The sequence below is a fragment of the Indicator indicator genome, chromosome 18, assembly GCF_027791375.1.
Source record: "Indicator indicator isolate 239-I01 chromosome 18, UM_Iind_1.1, whole genome shotgun sequence".
NCBI classification, from domain to species: Eukaryota; Metazoa; Chordata; class Aves; order Piciformes; family Indicatoridae; genus Indicator; species Indicator indicator.
In genome coordinates, this window is record NC_072027.1 from 1,749,840 (window position 1) to 1,768,146 (window position 18,307).

Genomic DNA, 18,307 nt, shown 5'->3' on the forward strand with positions numbered 1-18,307 from the left:
CTGGATGAGCTCCAGTTGCCCACTGCAGCCTCGCTGGGTGACAATATGGTCTTGTGCTATGTGTGCTTCGGCTCTCCAAAGAGCTGCACGTTTCAAACCTCGTGGTGTAAGCATGCTGGCCTGCTTTAGAAGGAGGGGATTAATCCTATAGGAAGACTCAACCCTATCAAAGGGGGTCTGCAGCCCAGCATTTCCAGTGTCTGTCTCCTGGCAGGAGGCAGTCTCTGCAGGAAGGAGCACCGCAGGCACAACTCCCCCTTGCACCAAAAGCCCCCAGATCTGGTAAAATCAGTGCTTGCAGATGACAAAAAACCATGGAACTGAATTCAGTTCATTATGTATCAAGCCAAAGAGAATGCCTGGCACATGTTTGGGTCCTGCTTCTTCCTGCCTTTTCTCTTATTCCATTAGTGTGTCAGTGCAGTCTGCAGGCACAGTCTGGGGGAAATACCCTTGGGGCAGAAAGTGCCGGAGGACAGCTACACAGGAACAAAGCTCTTAGAGGAAAGTCAGCAGCACTAAGGTATATCTGATGCAAAGAGCAAAAGCTATGAACAGTCAGGATGTTATAAATCAGGGCTTTTTAGCTAGCATGCTTTTACAATCTTCCTTCTCCTGAGTTGTCTCATTTCATCCATACCGCTCAGGTCCTGCTGTCCTAAATGGTTTGGGAGTAGTGACTGTCTGGAGGTGGTGTAAATCCCATCTGCTGCAGGTTGAGGGGAGGGAAACGAACAAGTAACAATATGCTGATATGGGGAACTCTACTGCTTGTGGTTTAATTCTCACCCTTCAGTTTTCCAACGTTGTTGTATTTCTGGAGTTGTTTGGATGATGGATGCCTGGGTTTAGGGATGATGCTGGTGAATGTTAAGGCAATTTGGACTCATTGGTGGAAGCCATTGAAAATTTCCTCCTTGTTCAGAGAGCTCATTTTCTTCTGTTCCCACCTTTGTGAGGGTTAGTGTCTTTTCACGCATGTGGTTCAGAGCAAGCTTGTTGCTTGCAGGGCAAGTGGAGAGCTCCCAGCTCCTCAAAATACCAAACTAATAAATCAGTATTGGTAGCAGGTGATAAATGGCATGCACCCAGACCATGGTCATGCAGCATAGGAAACACACAGTATTCTGGAGGTTTCTATTTTAATTCCCTGCGTGGCCACTGATCTCTTAGGTGACCTGAAAGAAATTGGTTCAACTTTCTGTGCTGCAGATTCCATATAGTTAAGCAGGAAATAATAACAACAGTTTATGAGGCACGTTTCAGAGTGCTGTGCAAAACTCTGCATGGGAAGTAGCTGTTATTGTTGTTATCTGTGAGGATAAAAACAATGGCATTTTCAACAGAGACTGAAGTTTTGCAATCTGTCCAATACCATTACTGCAAAATGCACTTTCTCATTTAATTCACAGCTGCTGGGTTTATGTCTTACCCTAATTCAAAATGTATTTGTACTGTTTTTTTATGATTCCAGTGCAAGTTGGAGTTTCATGCCTGTACTTCTGGAAAAGCCATCACAGCTCGATGTGAAGGGCCCTGTCCCTGCATTCCAGGACCTGAAAGTTCAAAACACAGGATGGAGAAGCCTGGTAAGTTGAGCTATGAGTGGAATGATAGCAAGATAGTTTGATTCCTGCTATGTTCTTTAAAAAAAAAAAAGACAGACATATCTTAACTAGCAGATTTTGGGAGGAAAAGCTAAGGCACAGCTAATCACTGTCAGGTAGTGCTAGAAAACATCTGAAATGGTGCAAAACTAACACCCAAATTCTGGCTAATGGTTCTCATTTTTGAGTGAAAATATTTTTAATGGAAACACTGAATGGTCATTTAAAAAAAATAGAAAAAAAATGCTGCTTAATGGTACATTACTTGGGAGGTTTAAAATAGTGATCAGCAGCCTGTGTGTTAAGGGAAAGGTCATTTAATGTGGCACCTGTGTATTACCTGGCATCTGAATTACTATGTCTGTTGTTATTAACATTGTCATTGGAAGTCACATCTACGTTAAAGAGGAATTCATAACTGCATCTGTATATGAAATTGTTTCAACCACAAGCTGATTGCAAGTGGTGTAAGATAATGCTGATGGTTGGAGTCTGAGCACAAATGGCCACTTTCCCTGCCAGCTCCCCAGTGAGTTCTCTGTTTAGGTCTGAAAGCCTGGTGAGATAATTCACTCCCTCAGGTCCTTTCCAAGGAAGTAAGCACAAGCTGTCTTGGAGTGACTCCATCCAAAGGGAATTTGTTCTTGCAAGAAAGGCTGACTGAAAGCAGAAGTGCAGCAGCAGGGCAAGCTCCACAGCCAAGTTCTGCCTAAGAGTGTCCACCTTACTCTGAAGAAAACCCTTTTGGAAGGGAAAAGAGTTGTTGTGGCTGTGGTTTCTTGGTGTGAGTGTAGATGTGGTGAAGTAAATGCTCACCAGCTTTTGAGTACTGGGCTGTCCCCTTTCTCCTAGGAGGGTGCTAAGAGAGTCAACCCCCTGACAGCTGCTGGGCTCCTCTGTCAACAGCTCCCAAAGCCAAAGTGATTAACTTAAGCAGGGTTTGTTCTGTCACATCAAGCAGTGCAATGTGTTTATTTGCCATGTGCACCACATGGACTATGAAAAAGGATGAAGCTTTAACAATGGTCTGTTTGACCCAAAATATTAGAGAATCTCTCTTTGCTCTTGGTCCTTCTCACTGTGGACATGTTCTGATGGTAAGAGGCAGAGAAATGGGAAAAAGAAAACAAAGGAAAAATAAGTTTAAACAACACATCCTTTGGGCAGTTCATCTGAAAACACTGCTCATCCTGCTCACACCATGTTCTCAGGCAGTTTCACCTTAGGCCTCTCTCCACTTTCCAGACCAAGAAGTGATTCTCCCCCTAGATTTTGAAAATTTAGATTTATTCCAATTTTTGCAAACTACAGAGGTGTTTTTATTTCTGCATAGATATCAAACTTAGGTGAAGTATTTTGGATGGCAAGGTTCTGCAATCAGCATATAATTGTAATATTGCTTTACATGGTTTGGATCTTTTGGTTAGAGTGTGCCCATGGATAAATTGCCTTATTCATATTTTCTATTTCTTGCAGCCCTTATCAGCCTACAAGAAATATTTCTTTGTCTTTGCCCTTTCTGTTTCTTTGCCCTTATCATAGGGAGTATCAGGTTAATAAATCTTCAGTGACATTTTAAGCTTACAATTTCATTCACACAAGAGAAAAAAGATTCTAATAGCCCTTATCTTGATAAATGCAATTTGACAGGGTATATGTATTCTGAAACCCAGGCTTTTGTTTTGCTTGATTCAAAACTTTAACTCCAGCCAACAAAGCACTAATTTAATGGATTGGGTGATCTGCAGAGCAACTCTCCTGAAGGCTTTCTTGAGAGGCCAAACTTGAGTTAACAGTCCTACCATTGCCCTGGTGACAAGGATGTTAAATATCTCAATTCTGCCATCTACAGTATAAGGTCTTCCTTGATCTCTGTTGCTTTCTGGGGTTAGGTGCTGAAATGCTCATAAAAGGATTTGGTGTTGAGAATCAAATAATAGCAAAAGAGCTTTTTAATTGTTCTCTTTTAAATTTTCTTCTGGATCCTTGAATGTGCCAGTTAAAGACTTCCTTTAACTTACTTCCTCAGCTTCCTTTCTTCAGACATTCTCTCCTCAGTTGACCCCCTGGGTGTAACAGGGTGTCTCACTTTCACTGGGATTCTCTCAATGCGAGCAGCAATGTCTTGCCACAGATCTGCAGCCCAGATTGGCTTTCCTTTCCTCTGCCAGCCATTCTTCTTCCAGTCTTTCAGCCAACCCCACAAGGCATTGGCTACCATCCACGAGTCGGTGTAGAGATAAAGCTTTGGCCATCTCTCACGTTCAGCTAGGTTAAGAGCTAGCTGGACAGCTTTTACCTCTGCGAATTGACTGGATTCTCCTTCTCCATCTCTCGCTTCTGCAACTCTGCGCGTTGGGCTCCACACTGCAGATTTCCATCTCCGCTTGTTCCCAACCAGACGACAGGAACCGTCTGTGAACAAAGCATATCTCTTTTCATCATCAGACAGATCACTGTAAGGAGGAGCTTCCTCTGCACGAGTTACTCTCTCCTCTGGAGGCTTAGCACAGCTTGTGCCTTCTGGCCAGTTTGTGATCACCTCCACCAAACCAGGCCTTTCAAGATTTCCCATTCGAGCTCTCTGTGTTATCAGAGCCATCCACTTAGACCAGGTAGCATCTGTTGCATGATGTGGTGAAGAACCTTTGCCTTTGAACATCCAATTCAGAACTGGCAATCTAGGAGCTAGAAGAAGTTGTGACTCAGTTCCAATCACTTCAGAAGCAGCTTTCACTCCTTCATAAGCAGCTAAAATCTCTTTCTCTGTTGGAGTGTAGTTTGCCTCTGAGCCTCTGTAGCCACGACCCCAGAAACCAAGAGGACGTCCTCGTGTCTCCCCTGGAGCTCTTTGCCATAAGCACCAGGTTGGACCATTGTCACTCGCGGCCGTGTACAGAATGTTCTTAATGTCTGGACCAGTTCGGACAGGTCCCAGACCCATCGCTTGGACTACCTCTCGCTTGATCTGGTCAAAGGCTGCTTGTTGCTCAGGACCCCATTGGAAACTGTTTCTCTTTCGAGTCACATCATATAGAGGTTTCACAATCTGACTGTATCCAGGAATGTGCAGTCTCCAAAATCCCCCTATGCCTAAGAAACGCAGAGTTTCTTTCTTGTTGATGGGATTTGCCATGGTGGAGACTCTGTTTATCACATCCATTGGGATGTGACGGCGACCGTCTTGCCACCGCACTCCCAGAAACTGGATTTCTCTGGCAGGTCCTTTCACCTTGTCTCGCTTGATAGCGAAACCAGCTTGCAAGAGAATGTCAAGGATTTTGTTACCTTTCTCGAAGACTTCTTCAGCACTCTCACCCCAGACAATGATGTCATCAATGAACTGAATGTGTTCTGGAGCTCCACCTTTCTCCAAAGCATCATGGATCACTGCATGGCAGATGGTTGAACTGTGAATCCACCCCTGGGGCAAACGATTGAATGTGTACTGAATGCCTCTCCAGGTGAAAGCAAACTGAGGCCTGCATTCCTCTGCTATGGGAATAGAGAAGAAAGCATTAGCAATGTCTATGGTAGCATACCATTTGGCCTGCTTGGATTCCAGCTCATATTGGAGTTCCATCATGTCTGGTACAGCTGCACTCATGGGTGGAGTTACTTCATTCAAGGCACGGAAATCAACTGTCAGACGCCACTCTCCATTCTGCTTTCTCACAGGCCAGATTGGACTGTTGAAAGGTGAATGAGTTTTGCTGATGACCTTCTGACTCTCCAACTGACGAATCAAGTTTTGAATGGGCACCAAAGAGTCACGGTTGGTTCTGTATTGTCTGTGATGCACAGTTTGAGAAGCAACCGGCAGCTTCACATCCTCTATCTCATGTTGTCCCACAACTGCAGATTCATCTGAAAGCTCAGGTCTAATGGACAACTTCAATTTTCCTCCATCAATTTCTACAGTTGCTATTCCAAAAGCCCATTTGTAACCCTTAGGGTCTTTAAAACGCCCTTCTCTCAGAAAGTCAATTCCCAAAATACAAGGTGCATTAGGACCTGTTACAATAGTATGTTTCTTCCATTGCTTCCCAGTTAAACTTATGTCAACCTCTATTTTAAACAACTCTTGAGATCCACCAGTGACTCCCTGAATGGTTATAGATTCTCCCCCTTGATAATTTGATGGCATTATGGTGCACTGAGCTCCTGTGTCAACCAAGGCCCTGTACTTCTGAAATTTTGAAGTGCCAGGCCACTGGATGTACACATCCCAATAGATTCTGTTATCTCCATTATCCCTTACCTCCCCCTGGCGGAAGGCAGGGCACCCCTAATGGTGGGGATTACCTCCACATGTACAGCTGGCACAATGTCCAGCATCAGAATTAGGATCACTGTTGGAGCTATCAGAGTTGTTCTGGGAAACTGAGGAAGCGACAGCTACCCTCCTGGTATTGCTACCTCGGGATCTGCCCCTCTGCAGCTCCCGTAACCTCTTGAAAAGATCAGAAGTTGGTTGACCATCCCATCTGTTCATGTTCTCACCAAACTGATCACGCAGAGTTATCCAGATACTGCCACGTGATTGCCTCTGCTGTCTGTGTTGGTTTGACCTATTCTGGACTGGCCTCCTTGGAGCACGTCTGTTCCTAACAGCTGAAACTTGTATCCATCTGGTGGAAGAGGAATCAGAATCATCCCCCTTCATCAAGTTGGATATGGAGGTTTTAAGTTCCTCCTTCAGCTCTTTCATGCAATTCTTCATTCCTCCAGACAAAGTTTCAATGGCTGAAACCAAAGAAGTACGTGCAAGACTATCCTCCAACTGCCTCATTTGGTCAGTGAAATGGCCAACAGTAGGAGGCACTCCACCATAATTTCTTGCCACAATCCTGCTTGCCAGAATAGTGGCATAATTAGGAGGAGCAAGCTTAATGAGCTTTTTGGCAAGGCCTGTTCCAACAGGAATTTCATCAGGATTCAGAGTCTTATGATCTCCATATATTATTTCTCTCACAGCAAATTCTCTCAGAGCTTGATTCCCTCAGCTATTGTGGTCCAAGGCTTAGGGTTCCATGGTAAATCATCTCTGCTGGGGTACCTCAGCGAGACTGCCAGTAGGAGGCGTGCCCACAGAGAAACTTTCCCAATGCACTTGCCTAGATGCCTGTCTATGCCTGTATCCTTTGAGAGCATCCCCAACTGAGAGGCCGACTTGTCACCTACCACCAATGCTGGGGCTCCCATATCAAAACACCTGGCTAGCCAAGACAGGACTGGCTCATTATCTCCTCTGATGTAATCCTTCCTCACATGTCTAATTTCCTGTCTGGGTGCATTAGCTGACTGTATGTCATCCTCATCATCATCATCATCATCCTGAGGTTGCTGTCCCCATAATCCTGTTGTAATCCTCCGTTGAATTTCTTTGAGTTCAGAGGCTCTGCCAGCAGTTGCTAATCTACCAGGGTCTACATCCTGACCTACATCTCCATCATCCATGTGGGGTCTCAAGAGGTCTACCAGAGTTTTAAGGCTAACCCTCTCTTCCTCATTAAAAGGATCTTTCTTAACAGAGGGACCCTGAGTAGAAGGACCCTCATCTCCATCTGCATCTCCTCCTGCAGCTCCTTTACGCTTTCTGGTTACAGTGGCCACCAAATTTACTGGCTTGGTTTTCACATTCAGAGCAGAGTTGGAAGAGCAAGTAGCCTTATGTCTTTCTTGACACAGTGCTATCAGTAGCCATATGATTATTCCAAGAAGCAACAAAATTAAGGCAAGCACAAGATATCTAGGGTACCACTGGTTCCAAAGACCCTCTGTAGTTGTAAGAGGAGTAACAAACTCATATGTGTCTGCTAGCAGATCCATAGTTGAGTTACCATAGCTTCTTAGCCCAATAAGACCACAACAGAATTCACCAACATTCAGTAACTTGTTCTTAACCCAAAGAAATGACTTATATGCCACATATCTCACAATCTTGTCTATCATGCAAGAAATGGCCCATCTGTAGATAATTGCACCGATAATAGATGAAATAGAATGACTCAGAATCCAAAACAGCTTCATTTTGCTTCCTAATCTGAGCAGAAATAAATCAAACAAGCAATCGAGCCCCACGTTGGGCGCCAAAAATAAAAAGTGTGTCAGTGTGAGCTGAAATTCCCCCCCCACCAACAATAACCAGGCTAGCTCAGTCTGGAAGCAAATGAAAAGCTGTATTTACAAGCAGAGTCTAAAATCTACAATGAAATGCAATGAATATGTACAAATATACAAAATTCACAACATTCACAAATATATACAATCAACAGAAAAAGCACAATCGATCTCCCTTTGCTTCCCCCCAAGGGGGCCTCCCTCTCCCAGGAGCTTCCCCCCCAGACCCCCCTGGACAGAGAAGCAGAGTTAGTTAAGCAGAAAGTTGTTAACTTAGCTGCCAAGGTCAGTGTGTTATCTTCAGCCAGAAGAGAAGAAGAAAACAGCAGCCAGACAGCCCAGCAACTGCCCCCACTGCCGAACGCAGAATGTGCCGAATGCCTACTTTGTTTTGGGTAATAGTTCTTAAACATTTCTATCTATCCAATGGAAGTGTTTAGAACAATCGTTATTTTGCTTTCTTACACCCAATAGTGACTTATTTACATTCTTTCACTTTCTCTGTTCTGAACTTTGCAAGGAAAAATTAAAAAGACAGTTTCAAACCATCACACAGGGTCTCAAACTGAGCATTTCTGAGTTTATCAGTGTTTTAACAAGGAGCTCCCAGGAGTTTCCATGAGACAGTATGAGTAAATTCTGTATACCAGTAGCAGTTTTACCCAGGTGCAGTTTTAGCCACATCTGCAAAGGGATTCCATATTGTGTGTCTGCCCTTTCCAGCTGGGAAGCCAGCTCCTTAGCTTTATGGGAGAATGATGAATCCTAATTGCTGAGCAGAAACACTTCCCATAGCACTGCCTTTCCTGAGATTCCTTTATTTGCTCAGCAAGTAGCATCACCTGGCTTTGGAGAAATAAACCTTGAGTAGTATCTGAGCTGACATGTGAGATGTACAAAGCAATCACATGGCAGTCCCCTGAAGCCTGGCCATGGCAGCACTTGATCTCCCCTCCATCAAATCTCCAGACCTCTGTGTTTGGAGCTTCTGGCTTAGCATTTTGGTTCTTTGGAACCTCAGTGTTTTCTTTAGTCTGCTTGCAAAGTTGTTTTCCTCATCTAGTCCAATAGGATCATTAATATTGCTGAATTGGTATAAAAATCAATAGTCTGATTTCTCACATGAAAATGTGTATGAAAGAATTGCACAGCCAGTGGGGACTCAGTTTCTGCTCCTTATTTAGTTGCCAGGTTTGGGAAATCCATTCAAAAGCAGCATAATCTTAAGGAGAAAATGATAGAGAGCTAAACCTCCTGCCTCATACAGGCATGTCAGTGGAAAAATACTAAGGAGAATTACAGTGCAATTGCTTCCAGCAAAATGGAAATGCAGCTCTTAGAGCCACCACATAAACTTTTTTTTTCTGCATGCCTATTATACAACAAGGTTAAATGTATGTGGTTGTGAACTTCCAATTTAAAGACAGTTGGCATTAATCTTTACACATTCACTCAATCATATTCAAATATTATTCTGTAATAAATTACTGTCAGAAATTAAAAATGTAAAGGAACATTTAATTTCCAGAGTGCTGTAATTCTAAATGTCATGACCTTTTTTTCTATACACTGGTGAATAAAATTGGCAGCAGCATCAAAAGCAATCTAAGTGTATGTGCTCAGAGGTAACAATTGACTGCAGTGTCTGAGTTGTATCCTCTCCTCCTTCCTGGGCTCCTTCAAAACCATCTCTGCTTTGAGCACAGGAATCAAGACTAATAATTGTGTTAAGAATTGGAATTCCTTTTATAGTGCTATGAAGACGTTAATAAAGTAATACAAACGTGAGCAAAGGAAAACTACACCCAGAATTATTGCCACTAATGGCAAATGCAACAATAAAATCTCTCTACCATAAAGGTAAAATCTTTGAGGAGATGGCTGGATCACGTTCTTCATTTTCTGAAATGGAATATTGAGTCAGAGAGGTAGAAAAATAGGACTCTGCCAGGGTACTAATGGAAGATTTTGGAGGAGAGGACGAGCCCTAATGCTTTTTCTCTTCTGGTTTTGAAGCCCATTTAGATTCCTCTGGTTTATCAAAACACTTGGTATGCTTCATTATTCACAGCAGTATCCCAGCTTAGTGAAAGGATTCCTTGGTAGCTGCTGATTTTCAACTCAGCCACCCAGAGACAGAGGCTGAGCTGTAATCTGCCCTGAGGTTTGCTGCCCTTTCAGAGCGTATGCCCCCTTTAATACTAGCAAATTAATAAGGCTATCATTGCAAAAAAAGAAAAGTACTGTAAGTTATGTAAGACACAAAGTCCTGTCTGCTCATGCTTTTCAGGTACCTCTTTCCAAAACCTCTGCAGTGTTATGGCCTTGAGTTGTACCAAGGGAAGTATAGGTTGGATATTAGGAAAATTTCCTTCACTGAAAATGTTGTCAAGCCCTGGAATAGGGTGCTCTGTGATGTGGTGGAGTCCCCCTTGCTGGAGAGACTTAAAATATGTGTAGAAATGGTGCTGAGGGACAGCTGTAGTGGTGACTTTGCAGTGCTGGGTTAGCAGTTGGTCTCAATGGTCTTAAACATCTCTTCCTACCAAAACGATGTTATGATTTTACAACCAGTGAGAGTTCTCATCAAGCATAACTTCCTCTGACGCTATCAGGAGCTTCTAAAACCCCTCTGTAAACAAAGGGCTTCACACAAGAAACAACCAAGTTTAGTCCTTCAGAACCTACTGGCAAGGGAAGAGATTTCTCTTTTGAAGGTGTAGGTCATTCTACCAAAAAAACAACATCCTGAAGCTCAGGGCATCTCTTGGCAAATGTGCGTCCATGCAACGTGAGTCCGTTGGCTTCCCCCATACCTGTGTGATTCCCTGTTGGGTGTCAGTGCTGTAGCAGCTCAGGCAGGATGCTAAATGTCTAACAGCATGACATACTCTCTGTTTTCTAAGAAGTTGAGTGCTATACTCCCAACACAGGGAGCTTCCTTTGTTGCCATCAGGGTTGCAGAGCCACTGGAGCATGAATGGATGCAGTAATTCAAAGCAGTTTCAGCCCTCTCTGTGCATTGTGTCTTTCTGACCTTGCAGAAGTGCCCAAGGCAACTTCTAAGAAAATGCTGTTATCTGGATAAGGGAAATGAAAAGTCACTAGGCAGAAGGAAATGTCTTCAATTATATTGAGTGTTGTTTAAACTATAAAGGGAACCAGGAGAAGGTTTTAAATGTTACAGGAAGAGGTCTTGGCAAGCTCCATCACAAATGCACTTTGTTTAGGGTGTAGTTTAGGATATGAATTGTAGCATTTAACTGCCAGCCCTACTGTATGTGATGGATGAGAAGGTCTAATGTTTCCTTCTTCTGTATAAAGAGCCCTCAAGGTAAGAAGTTCATTTGAAGAAATCACAGTCTTGTTTCCCACGTGAGCCGGACTGCTTCTTGCACCTGAGTGACTGACAACTCAGATTTTAAAGTCTTGGAACTAAGTCTTCCTTTGAAAGTCAGTTTCAGCAAACATTTCAGTTTCAAACTGCTATTCACAAGTTTTCATGACTGCAGAGTACAGAGTTTTAAAGTTTATGAAGATGAAGTGTGTGTCATGAACATGCTTGAGTTGAAATGGGTTCCCAGGTTTGATTTGCCAGGAAATTTTTCTTTTGTGGCTTTGAAAAAAAAGACTCTGATAGTGAATTTTAAAGTACATCTGTAAATGGCCTATTTGAGTCTCAAGCTCTGGGAATGGTAAACCAAAAACATTCTAAAATTAAGATTACCAAGCATTTCAAAACTTCACTTTATCAAACCTAGGAGGGCTTTTAACTGTTTTACAGGGGAGAAATTGTTTGTTCCAAACAAAGAGTAACTTTCAGTGCAGGGCAGGTACGAGGACATGGAACAGAGTGATGTGTGTTCCATACCCTGCCCTGATCCTTCTCTGGACTTCAGCAGCAAAGAGCAGGATGATTTGCTCTAAACTATAGAGATCTGATATTTTTACTTCAAAATTTTCTGTATGAATACTGCAATTCAGGTTTTTGTTATATGATAATTTTACCTTACACAAGTAAATGAGTTATGTAGTATCTGTAAATCGTTACAATCATAATTATGGGTACCACCTTGCCTGCAAGCTCTCACATAAGCAGGATCAGTCTTTATTATTTCTTCTCCCAAAAACATGAAAGAGTAACTCTTCTCATTTCTGCTAGATATTGTCTGTGAGTAGTGAAGTAGCTACACTCAATTAATATTTGACTAAACAAAGTGATAAGCAGGTGAGAACAGAAACCTTTGCTCTTCATCAATGGCTGTTCCATCATCCCCTCCTCTCAAAAGCTTCAAGACTAAGGCAGCAAAATTAAGTTCTTGTCAGGGTCAGAAGAAAGAGCAAAGTGATGGTTGCCAAAGATGTTTTGTTCTGCTACTTGACCACACATGTATCTTCCTTTTGTTCACCAGAACAAAGGGAAAAGCTGCACATTCTCATATACATAGCTCCTGGGAAAACTTGTGGGTTTGTAGGACTGTTATGTTAAATAGAACGTCTGCAAGCCAGATTAGTAAAAGCATAGGATCATAGAAAGGTTTGAGTTGGAAGGGACCTTTAAAGGTCACCTAGTCCGCACCCCCCTGGCAGTCAGCAGGGACATCTGCAACTAGAACAGGTTGCTCAGACTCCCAGACAGCCAGATCTGGAATGTTTCAGGGATGTGGCAACCTCTGAGCAACCTGGGCCAGTGTTTCACCACCCTCATTAAAAAAAAAAAAAAAAAACCAACCAAAAAACAGAAATCTTCCTTCTTTCTAGTCTAAATTTCCCTCTTTTAGTTGAAACTCCTTTCTCACAAACACAAGCATCGTTGTGTGACAATCACAGTGGTACAGGTGAAGGGCTCAAACCATCACAGAGTAAAACTATAGAGATTGCAAACATCATATCAAAACCCACTTTCCAGTTTGAACAAATGCTAGTGGATTTTTTTTGCCACCATTCACTCTGCACATACTGAGGTTTTGAATGGTATGTGCAAAGTATTTATACAACAGAAATGAAATAGATATTTTCAGCCTGCTGAGCTGTGCAGGAGAGTTGCCTGTCCAAGAAGCTTTGTTAGGCTTGAAGAATAAATTCAGGTTTGCACCTATGAGGCCTCAATACTTTCTTAACAAGAAGTATAAATTAAAATATTTTCTGTCCTTTCAACAATTTTGCACAGAAAGCATTTGGTTGTGTATGTGAAGTCTGCTTTGTCATGATCTCAAAAAGGAGAAAGAATTGTTCCCTGGAGAAGTTGTTTGGAATTTTGGGCTGGTTCTAAGGTTTCAGAACTCAGCACAGATCATCCCAAACCCCAGAGGGATAACAAGTTAAGGGTGATACCATCCAGTGACTAGTTGTCACTTTGTTGTGATCTTCCTTGAACTTGATTAAATTACAGCAGGCTCCAGAATGGAGCAGATAACTTCTGCTTTAGAGGCAAAAGTGACAGAAAGGAGCAAGACAGCACTAGAAGCAATGCAGTGTTCACTTTGCTTCTTGCAGGATATCGACTGTAGTAGAAAAATCACTGACAGGAGGATTTGCTCATTTAGGAAGTGCATCTCTTTAACAAGGTAACATGCTGCTAGATTAACATGCAGCCAGAACTCCTGTCAGGATTTTTTGAGGTTGAAGCAGGACAGGAGACAGAACTCTTCATCACTGCTAAATAAAGACTAATCCCAGACAGCAGTGGGAAACAGGAACTGCATAAAAATAACCATGTCATGGTGTAATTATGTTAAAAACAGTAGGTTGTGGGGTTTGGGGTTTTTTTAATCCTTTTGAAATCTTGTGAAAGAAAACCTTTAAGGCTGTGCTACTTCTCTGGCAGCTCTCTGTAGCTGAGGTAAGTCCTTATATGTCTTCATAAGTCCTTATGTTGTCATTTATAACTATCCTATTACCCAAGGCTGATCAATGTGTATGGCTTTCACTCCTAGCCCTGAAGTGGTCACCACCTAAAATAGAAATCACAGAATCACAGCATGGGTGGGGTTGGAAGGGACGTTTAAAGGTAATCTAGTCCAACTCCTTGCAGTAACCAGGGACATCTTCAATTAGATCAAGTTGCTCAGAGCCCCCCAGATGGGACATCTACCCTGCCCTCTCTGGGCAACCTGGGCCAGTGTTTCTCCACTCTCATTTTAAAAAATGCCTTCCTCATATCTAGTCTGAATCTTCCCTTTTTAGTTTAAACTCATCACCCCTTGTCCTGTCATAATGTGCCCTGCTAAACTGTCTGTACACTGCTTTCTGAGCAGCCCTTTAATTACTGAAAGGCCTCAGGAAAGTCTCCCTAGAGCCTTCTGACCAAGCCCAACTCTCTCAGCCTGGCCTCACAGCAGAGGGTTTCCATCCCTCCCAGCATTGCTCCAGCAGGTCCCTGTCTGTGCTGTGCTGAGGACTCCAGAGGGACAGAATCCCCTTCCTGCCCCTGCTGCCCACGCTGCTGGGGATCAGCCCAGGACATAGTTGGTGCTGAGCTGTCAGTGCTCATTGCCAGCTGATATCCAGCTTTTCACCCACCAGCACCCCCAAGTCCTTCTCATTAAACAAATTGATTTGGTGAGTTTCACTCATCTAAACAGTAGCTGTGGATTGCTGGATTCCACATGAAATTTGCTATGGAGATTCCAGATTTGCAGCAGGCAAGGTCTGTTCCAGCACATGGAGCATGCGTGAGGGACTGAGTCAGACCAGCACTGGAAGTGGCTGCCTTGCAGGGACAGTGCACAGCACAGTGGGGTGGCTGGAAGCCCAAAGCTCAGAGGCCACACAGCTGGTGTGAGCTGGAGAGGAACTGATGTTCCTAGCATGGACAACCCCATTAGAGGCACCTGGCTTAGCAAACCCAAATCTGAACTGGTCACAGCTCCTAAGCTGTGTCACTGACCCTGCAGATCGCTTCCCACTTTGATATGCAAGGATACAAATGCAAGCAGGGTGCATAAACCCTCCAAACACAGCAAGACACACTAGCTCAGTGGTAATCAGGGTTTCATGAAGACTCATTAAACAAAATGTTCAAGTGGCTATTGATTTGGGGGCTTCTCCATAAAGCAAAGGTTAGAAGATGACAGACATAGTGAACACACCAGCAAGTAACAATTTTCAGACAAGAAATAATTTGATTTTAGATTGCCACCAGGAAAAGCACTGAAGTGGCACACTGGTTAATAGAAACACTGTCTAGGAACAGCAGGTGTTTGTGCATTGATAATGGTAATTAGAGCACTAAAATCTCTCTCATCATAAACAAAAACAAATAAGATTGGTTTTATATATATTTTTCTTTTTCTTCGTTGATATTGACTTCTGCATTTTGGGGGAACGTTTTCCTAACAATTAATACATGAAAAAGTTGGTAAAGTCTCCAGAAGCTTGGCAGTGAAATAAATGATGGTGCTTATCGCTGCAGTGTTAAGCTACAAGCATCCCTAGTGTGAGGAGAAAAAAATGCAACCCAGACTTTTTAGTGAAATGCATTTCTAATATGGCTTTTATTCTGGCTTTTGGTTGGTTGGGTTTTTTTTCTGGTTTGGGTGGTTTTTTTTCCTTTGATGCTTTAAGGACTAAATTCCATCTTTGATTACTCCAGCGTAAATCAGAAATAATTCCATCAACAGTGTTGAGAATGACTTTGGTAAAGTCATTCTAAGGGTATAGACCAGAGATTAATTGGGGTTTCTTCCATAGAGTTGTTACTTTTTTTGTCCAATTCCTTCTGATTTTTTAAACTAATTCAATGTTTATCAGTGCTGAAGAATGGAGATGGGATTTGAGATATCACCAATTCATTCCAGATGTACATGCTTATATATTTTACAGCTTTCACTGTCCCAACAGGGACATTTCTTTCCTTTTCCTCTGAAGAATTGCCCCCCCCCCCCCCCCTTTTTTGTAATTCAGTTTAATGGACTCTTTAGAAATCAAAAATAATGTTATCTGCTTCTTGTAAAGCAGATGTCTCTCCTTAGAGATGGACTGGAATGAGAATCAGGATCTGCATTTGTGAGTTATTAACATCTGAACAATTTGGCTCAAGTCCATCTCTGTCAGACAAGAGCCCATCATCCACAGAGAAAACTCAAAAATATCCTGTAACACACACAAAAATATAAATGCTAATGCCAGAGAGGCCTCTAAGTGAGCAGCATGGGATCTTTGTGTCCCAAATGCTAAAATGTACCTATTCAGTTATATTTTCAGATGCAATTCAAACTCTGAAGACTGGGACTGGTCACTTAACAGGGCAGGTTAGCCTCCCCTGAGGTGTCCAGCCTCTCTGGAAATCTCCTTGGCACTAGCTTGGACGCATCTGGGGCTCAATTACAAAAGCTCAGTCCCAACAAAACATTCAGGCGTCTCTTTATAATATTTCTAATTACCAGTGACATGGAAAGTGGCTGAGAGTATGTCCAAGTAACATTTACTGTGTGAGGATTTTCCTGCTTAGCTTTAATCACAATATTGTGTTGCACTAAGTGAAGCAGAATTTCATGACTAATTGTTTAGAAGGATACATTCCTGCAGAAGCAGTGGAATTTCCTCTCTGAGAATCTACTTTCTGCAATGATGTCACTGTATTCTTGGGTTTGATAAATTATGGCCTTGGCTCCATCTTGCTTGTCTGAAGGTAATTTGATGTATCCTCAATGTGTTTACAACGATAGTCAGGGCCCAGGAGTTATCAGGCACAGACAACAGGCAGATTCTCTTATGGTTTAAATGCTAAGTATGGTCTACAACAGCAAGTACTCACTTATCAGACAACCTCTGTCAACAGGAAAAATGAAAACTGGGTGAAATAAGATCATGTCACAGTCACTTCAGGCACTGAGCTGCATGTTACAAATGCCTTGTTGATCACTCACAATTCAAATTCAGGTTTAGGCTTTAAGTTCTTGAAAAGGTTACAAATGACTTGGAGAGGCAAAGATGCAAAAAAAAAAAAAAAAAAGTAGAAGGGGAACAAACAGTTCCCTGAGCATTTTAACAGAGGCAAACAAAATTAGGCTTCATTTGGGGACTGTAAAATGAGAAGAAAAAAACATAGATATCTCTCTGTGATTTTCCAAACAATTGTGGTACATAGTTGCTGGTCTCAGTAGTATCTCACTGTGCAAAGGGAATACCTAAGGATTTCTCAAGCATAATACATCTCTGGTATTATAATCAGGTGTGGCTGAGAAAATAATTACCTACAGAAGGTGCCTCATTCTGTTTTAAGGTAGCTTCTGCTTGAGGTGTGCTCAGTTGAAACAGAATCCAGAAAACCCCAGGAACAGCTTTGTCTCCAGATGTCCCAGTGCCAAAGTACCAGTATAGCGTGCCATGAGGGTGGGGGGCACTGGAACAGGGAGGTAGTTGAGGCTGCATCTCTGGAAATATTCAAGGTGAGGCTCAACAGGGCTCTGGGCAACCTGATCTAATTTAGGATGTCCCTGCTTTTACTGCAAGGGGAGCTGGACTGGCTGACCTTCAGAGGTCCTTTCCAGCCCAAACCCTTCTATGCTTCTGTAAGAGCTAAAGGGTCTGAAAAATAGTCAAGTCACAGGGAAGCTTTGCAGATCTTGAGTTTTCCTTGCATGAAACCCAATAACTATTCCTAGCTGATGCCATACAGAAAAGGTGAGCTCCTATGGTTCCAAAGCTCTGTGACATTGATGTGTGTAACATTGCAAAGCCCTCCCTCATTTGCAGTCCTTTCCTCTGAGCATGATGAGCTGGAGAAGGGTTGCAGGAAGTGTCTCAGATGAAGGACCTTAGCTCTAATTTGCTGTGTTGATGAGCAGCAGGGAAGCTGTCAAAAGCACAAAACCAACCAGTGTTATGAAGTTATCATCATGTTTCCTTTGTATATATTAACACTGTCATTCTGGACATTTTAAATAAAAAAATCTTTCATGCTAATCTTCACCTTTGTACATTTAAGATGGTTAAAGGAAGCTTATATATGAATCACTTTCTTCAAGTTAGTAAAATCCCATAAAGAAACAAGAAATTCACAACCAAAAAAACCCAAAAAATCAGATCAGAATTTTTAAAGCACAGGGTTGTTTATTTTTTTTAGTAGCAAATATAATTTTTAAGGGTTTTGAGTTTTGGTTTTTGTTGGGTTTTTTTATGTATGAGGGGGAAAGACATATGGTGACTGCTATATAGCATATACAGCAACTGCATTGGAGAATGCTGTTAGCCAGAAGGCAACAAATAATTAAAATAGATTTTCCAGTAAAGAGGCAAGTGGGAGGAAGAGTTATCTGTTCAGGTTTTGTTTTCATAAGAAGAAGTTAAGTTGGTTGCAAAAACACTGGACAGTATTTCATGTCTCTTTAAAAAAAAGTTTTGTGTTTTCAATTGGATGTCCTTGAGAACTGGAGCCACAGAAATGGGAAGAAGTTCATTAACACAAAGTGTGTAATTATACACTTGGGGTCTAGCACTATGAACATCTGCTTTGATCTAAGAGAGCTTTGGTTAGAAATGTCTAAAGGAGAAAATGACTTCAGTGTGCTGGCTGCCTGCTGAATAACTGTATGTGGGGAAGGGACTTCAATAATCCTTGACTATGTCAGGAG

General features: G+C 42.3%; 1 protein-coding gene across 1 annotated transcript in view; it reads left to right on the top strand.

The window, feature by feature from the left end:
• SPOCK1 (SPARC (osteonectin), cwcv and kazal like domains proteoglycan 1) overlaps nt 1-18,307 on the top strand; it is a 313,109-nt gene that overhangs the window by 245,493 nt on the left and 49,309 nt on the right. The window contains exon 6 of the mRNA XM_054389068.1: nt 1,475-1,589. Within this exon, the coding sequence (XP_054245043.1) occupies nt 1,475-1,589 (115 nt within the window). The remainder of the gene's footprint in view (nt 1-1,474; nt 1,590-18,307) is intronic.